This window comes from Onychomys torridus, chromosome X (genome assembly GCF_903995425.1).
Source record: "Onychomys torridus chromosome X, mOncTor1.1, whole genome shotgun sequence".
NCBI lineage: Eukaryota > Metazoa > Chordata > Mammalia > Rodentia > Cricetidae > Onychomys > Onychomys torridus.
The window spans coordinates 91,662,771-91,668,909 of NC_050466.1; the positions used below are offsets into that span (position 1 = coordinate 91,662,771).

The 6,139-nt window shown below is 56.9% G+C and overlaps 1 protein-coding gene across 1 annotated transcript; it reads right to left on the reverse strand.

Annotated features, from left to right (window-relative positions):
* Positions 1-604: 604 nt before the first annotated feature.
* On the reverse strand, positions 605-2,165 carry LOC118574099 (polyadenylate-binding protein 1-like 2). The gene has a single exon (XM_036174753.1). It carries the CDS (start codon positions 1,445-1,447, stop codon positions 761-763), a length of 687 nt encoding a protein of 228 aa, XP_036030646.1. The 5' UTR covers positions 1,448-2,165; the 3' UTR covers positions 605-760.
* Positions 2,166-6,139: the final 3,974 nt, after the last annotated feature.

Here is a 6,139-nt window from a genome sequence, read left to right on the forward strand (position 1 = left end):
TTCCATAAGCCTGTTGAATAGCATGGAAAGAAGTTCAATGCGTTGATTTCTGTTTGGTTTTAGTCGCTGAAAAAAGCAGGTTAAGAAACACCACATACAGGAACCACTCTACAAGAATATGTTAAAAGGGAAGGTGGGTCTGGGGTGAGAGGGGGAGAAAGGGGTAGCAGAGAGCCTGGAAAAACAGCACACCAAAGAAGGTAAAAGAGGTTCTCTCTGAGTATTAGGATGATGGGAAGCAATTGCACTCTTGGTTCTTTCTCCCACATCAGACTTCCTTCTCCTTCCAGACATTTCTACCACGAAATTGCATCACCTGTGCAGTAAACAAAGAGACAGAGAACGCTTTTAAGAATCAGACCGACCACAGGGAGAAGAGGCAGCCTTTAACCTCTCAAATGGCACAGATTAGTGGGATTATTCTCCGGGGGGGGGGGCTTTCTGGAGGTGGGGAGAGAGAGGGAAGGAGAGGGAGGGGGGCTGAGGGCAGAGAGGGGATGGGGAAGCTAGCTGGAGCTGGCAGGGAAGGGGGGAAGGGGAGGAAGGGGAGGGAGAGAGGGCAGGAGAGGGAGGGAGGGAAGGGGAAAGGGGAGGGGGAAGAGGGAGGGAGGAGGGGAGGGGGAAGGGGTGAAGGAGGGAGAGGGAGAGAGAAACCTGCACTCCCAATACAATACACTGCTGGTGGGTTGGGGTGGGGTGGGGGGCTGTAAACGGGGTGGGAGCCAAGATTTGGCTCTACTGGCTGGGGCCTGGGATGTCTTCATCGAAAGGTGGCCTCGTCATCGGAGTCATCATCGAAACCCCTGAAGTCAGCACTGGTGGACTGGCGGGCCCAGGCTCCCCTTTCGGCCTCTCTCTCCTTGTGGGACTTGAACCTCCCCACGAAAATCTTGCGGTAGTTCAGGAACATTCCATTCAGCGCATCTATGGCCCGCTCGGCAGACTCCTGCTTCTGGAAGTGCACGAACCCGTAGCCCTTGGGCCCCTTTTCGTCACAGGCCACCTTGCAGGACAGGATGTTGCCAAAGGCCGAGAAGATGTTGTACAGCGCCTTGTTGTCGATGGTCTTGCCCAGGTTCTTGATGAAGACGTTGCCCACCCCGCTCTTGCGGAGCGACGGGTCCCTCTGGGACCACATGATGCGCACCGGCCTGCCATTGATAACGTCAAAGTTCATGGTCTCCAGGGCCCGCTTGGCGTCCAGCGGTTGCTGGTAGTTGACATATGCGTAGCCCAGAGAGCGCCGGGTGACCTTGTCCCTGCAAATGCGGATGGACAGGATGGGCCCGGCGGGGCTGAACTTCTCGTACAGCATGGACTCGGTCACGTCGGGGTGCAGGTCGCCCACGTAGAGCGAGGCCGTGGGAAAGTCTGGGTTTCCATCGGAGCCCCCGGCCGCCGCCTCTTCCTCCTCTGCAGCCAAGGCCGCCGCCAGCTCCTCATCCATGTCCACCCTCCCGTAGGAAGGCGACGCAGCAGCCTCCGCAGCGGCCCCCCGGGCCTCCGCCAGGCTGGCCTCCTCGAGGCCGGCCTCCGCCAGGCTGGCCTCGGTGGCTGCCACCGCCTCCGCCTTCTCCCCCGCCAGGGCCGCCGCCTCCGCCAGGCTGGCCTCCGCCGCGGCCGCCGAGGCCTCGGCCTCCACTTCAGCCTCCACCTCTGCTTCCGCCTCCGCCACGGAGGCCTCCGCCACCGCCTCCGCCACGGTCGCCGCCGCAGCCTCCGCCGCCGCAGCCGCCGCTGCAGCGACCTCCGCCGCCACTGTCGCCGCGGTCGCCACGGTCACCGCTGCCGCCGGGCCGCTGCCGCGACCTCCCTTGCCGCGAACTGAGGGGGCGGAGGGGCGGCGAGAGCCGGTGGGCGCCGGAACCCGGGCCGGGGGCTCGCGCGGGAGCTGCGGACAGGGAGCCTGGGATGGCCGAGCGGGCGGGACCGAGTCACCCGGGGTGGCGAGCGCCGGCCGGTAGCGCGCAGAGCCCAGTCTCCGCAGCAGCCTGCAGCCGCCGCCACCGCCGCCGCCGCCGCCGCCGCTCGCTCGTGGGCTGGCTGGCTGGCTGGCGTGCGGGGCGCGGGCGGGAGGGCGGCGTGTGGTGGGGGGCGGGGGGTGTTGGCGTCTGTGGTCCGGGCAGCTGGGAAGGCTTCTGTGTCTTTGGTTCCCCCTGTGGCTGCTGCGGGGCTGCGGGGCGCGGGGGCGGGCGCGGGGGCGCGGGGGCGGGCAGAAGTTGGGGTGGGGGGACCAGTGCGCAGCCTCTGAGGCGCCCACGCGTTTGGGAAGAAGATGCCAGGGACGGGACTGAGCTCTGGACCCAAGGAGTTCGAGTTCGGGTTCCATGTCTTCTGCTGGCGAGTGGTGGGGGTAGTGGTGGTGGTGGTGGGGGGGGGTGGCTCCTTTTCTGTCCCCAGCACCCTAAGGGAAGGTTGCCATGAATCAAGGGGGTGGGGTGCCCCTGGCTGGTGGAGCCTAGAAGCAGTATTCCAACATCCGTGGTGGTGGAGACCCCACCACCCCTGGGAAAGAGGCACACACACACACACACACACACAGAGAGAGAGAGAGAGAGAGAGAGAGAGAGAGAGAGAGAGAGAGAGAGAGAGAGAGAGAGAGAGAGAGAGAGAGAGAGAGAGAGAGAGACAGAGAGAGAGAGAGAGAGACAGAGAGAGAGAGAGAGACAGAGAGAGAGAGAGAGAGACAGAGAGAGAGAGAGAGAGAGGCAGAGAGAGAGGCAGAGAGAGAGGCAGAGAGAGAGAGACACAGAGAGACACACAGAGAGAGACAGAGAGAAGCAAGAGCATTCTCTCTAGTCTGTGTGTATTTATGGGTGTGTGTATTTCTCTGTGTGTCTCTCACAGTTTCACACACACACACAGGAGTAAGCACATTTTCTCTCTCTCTCTCTCTCCCCCCTGTGTGTTGTATATCTCTGTGTGTGTCTCTCTGTCATGTCTCTCACAGGCTCACAGAGGCATGAGAGCATGCGCTGTCTAGCTCTCTCTCAAACAACACACACACACACACACACACACACACACACACACACACACACACACCACTCACTAGTTAACGTCACCAGCACCACTGGCACCCAGGAAAGCATGAGTCTTCCCAGCTCCCCACGCAGCCTGCTGAGCCATTTTCTGAGTACGCTCCCCCTTCCAACCCCCCCCCCCCACTCTGCAACATTTCCAAAGGAGAAAATAAAGAATGCATGCTCATTCATAACGCCCTGCCACAAATACTCTACATGGAGCCTGTGCCAGTCCCTGGGGATGCAGAGATCTAGAAGACAGAGGAATATGAGCTGCCTTCCAGCTTCTCCTGGGGAGCAGAGAGCCTGGACTGGAAACTGCCCCCTACTCCACTCTCAGCCTCTCCATGATTGTGCCCCAGCCCCTGGACTACTGTGAACCTGGGGTTCTGCAGAGCCTCAGATCCCACTGCCATGTGGCACGTGAAAATCAAGAGCACCTTGTCTCTAGTGCACCTCTCAATGGTAAGTCCTCAAACTGGGAGCTGGTCGCTGGGGGCGGGGCCAGGAGCTGAGAAGGGCCTGGTCCAGAGCCAGGTGCTTGCTCATTCTCAGCCTATGCCCTTTAGGTGCTGAGGACCCTGACTAGGACCAAGAAGTGCACATCCCTGCCCAGAAGGCAGGTGAGAACAGGGCCTGAAATCTCTCTTGAGGGTGAGATGCAGAGTCCCCACTCACCAGCCAGGGCTTCTGGCACCAGGGGCTGGGAGTGTGGAAAGGGGATGCTGCTATGTCACTGGTGTGGTGAGGGCAACGCGGGCACACAGAGCTAACTGCTGAGGGGACAGGCAAGCTGGCAACATGCAGGGTGGGTGTAGAGCCCAACAGGGACTGGAGTCCCAAGTCCAGAAAGGAGGACCAGATGTTCAGAGTTCTGGTAGGTATCAAGGGAAGCTGTGTTGAAAAGGTAATGCCAAGTGGGTTGGGAAAAGGAGGTAGAACATCTCCATCCCTAGGCAAGAGGGAAGGGACCCAGCAAAGGAATCACTCTGTGCCCCAGGATCTGTGGTGTGGCAGCACCCACAGGTCACTGGTGCTCCTACCAACGACCTAAAGTCTACAGGGCCATAGGGTGGAAGGTCTCTAGGACATCTGTCCATGGGCTTGCTCACAACTCAGCATGTGCAAGGAAAGGGTGATGTCATCAAAATGGCAGACAGTGATTTGAACATCAGTGTGCATACAAGTGTGGGTGCCTTCCCCAAATGTGTGGTGGAACATAAAGACAAAGGTTAGAGGGAACTAGTTCCAAAAGAGTTTGAACAAACTTTCCCTCTGTCTGCACTGCCATTTTAAAAACGGGTCCCACGCTCACCGGAAACCAATGGCATCACGGATAGGTTACAGAAATTAAAATGCCCAAACCATGGGGCCTTTCCTCAAGACTTCTAGACTGCACTAACAGTAACTCAAGATGCCCCTCTACATAGCAGAATTGCCGCCCCGCCCCCGAAGACTGAGTTGTTCTGTTTTTAAACTTTTTTTTATTTTCTTGAAATGTAATGGCAAACAAAAAGTAACGGGTTTCATCTTGATTTCTTCGTACAGGTGTCATTGCCCCACCCCACCCCACCCCACACACAGTTTTGTATCTTGGATTCACATTGGCAGAAAAAATGGTGTTTGTCTGAGTCTGATGCACAGATATCTCGGTGGTGTGTAGACTTAGTCTTTTGTGTCTGTGACCAAGAGTCGCAAAGCTGGGTCGTACAGTACTTGTATTGTTGTTTTGTGGGGAATCGCCAAACTCATTGCCATCATGGTCCCCCAAGTTCACACTCTGCCCTTTCCCTGTATCCTCATTACGACTTGTCCTTTGTTTATTTCACAGTGGCCTTTCTGACTTGGGTTAGATGGGCCACAGCAGGTTTTGTATGTGGTTTCCCTCTGGCTGAGGAAGTTCAGCACTGTTTCAAGTATTAACTAGCCATTTGTACTTAGCATCCCATCAGGTCTGTGTGATCAGACTATGGTGGCCATGGAATATTACCTGCCATCACATGGACCTGTCACATCACCCCAGTCTGCCTTGTTTATACAAGGCTTTCTTGTGCCTTTCGCTAATGGCCGAACCCAGACAGGATCGGACAACTGGAACTTGAGAATGGGACATAGTCCCTGTGGGCAGTGAGGCAGGACTTTCCACCTCTGCCTGAAAAGCTGGGACGCAGATAGGAAGGATCCTTACCCTCTGGAAAAGCCCAGCTCTCAGCTCTCTGCACCTAGACAGAGCTTGTACCAGCAGAGGCAAGGGGCTTGGGAGTCAGGTGCCATCCCCTAGTGGTCTGGGATGGGATGCTGGCAGGCAGAAGGGACAGAGGAGCCATGCCTCACCTTTTCAGGTGTCTATCCAAGATGGGTAAGCATGGGTAAAGCCGTGATTGTTGGGTGGGTCAGGGTGATAAGACGGTGTGATATGACCACAGCAGAGGAATTTCTCTTCATGGGAGCAGGAGACCTATGAGAAGGAAGAGCAATTGGAGGACAACCACAGGGCCAGGGTTCCCCAAGCTCCTACTCTGCCTTTGTAGATCACTGACCCACACATGTCAGTGGCATGGCTGGAGAAATGGCTGCAGGGTAATATCACCAGAGTCTGCAAATCTGTCCCAGAGACGGTCCTTAAGATCCCCAACCACAGTAAGGAGACCGGTACAGTGATGGAGGACAACAGCAGGGAAACTGTCCAAGTCCTTTCTCTGCAGCCTCCATAAAGTCCCACATTCCTTTCTACACGTACGAGTGGTGAGTTCATCCCACCTGTAACCGGAAGTGTGCAGAATACGAAGCACTGTGACAGGGGTAAAGACAAAGAGCCCTGTGCAGTGTCCCTGCAGGGAGGACGGCCCTTTCAAATGGGAGGAAGTGCCACTGCTGTCCCTCATTTCATGATTCTCAAGGATTCCTGGAGAGCCTCGCTGGCTACCTTGTCCTCTCCTAGCCAGGCTGTCCCTATACTCAGTGAGATTATTTTCCACTGAGAATGTGACGATAGACTTGTCAGAAAAACGTGACGTGATGGAGGAGGAGGCAAAACTCTTGGGGCATAAAGAAGATGATTGGTGGCACACTCCTCTAGAGTCCTGGAGGCTGCAGAGGAGCACCATGGAACCCAG

Bases quoted from the DNA above. Each gene is read 5' to 3' on its own strand.
- LOC118574099 (XM_036174753.1), bottom strand. From the start codon at position 1,447: ATGGATGAGGAGCTGGCGGCGGCCTTGGCTGCAGAGGAGGAAGAGGCG.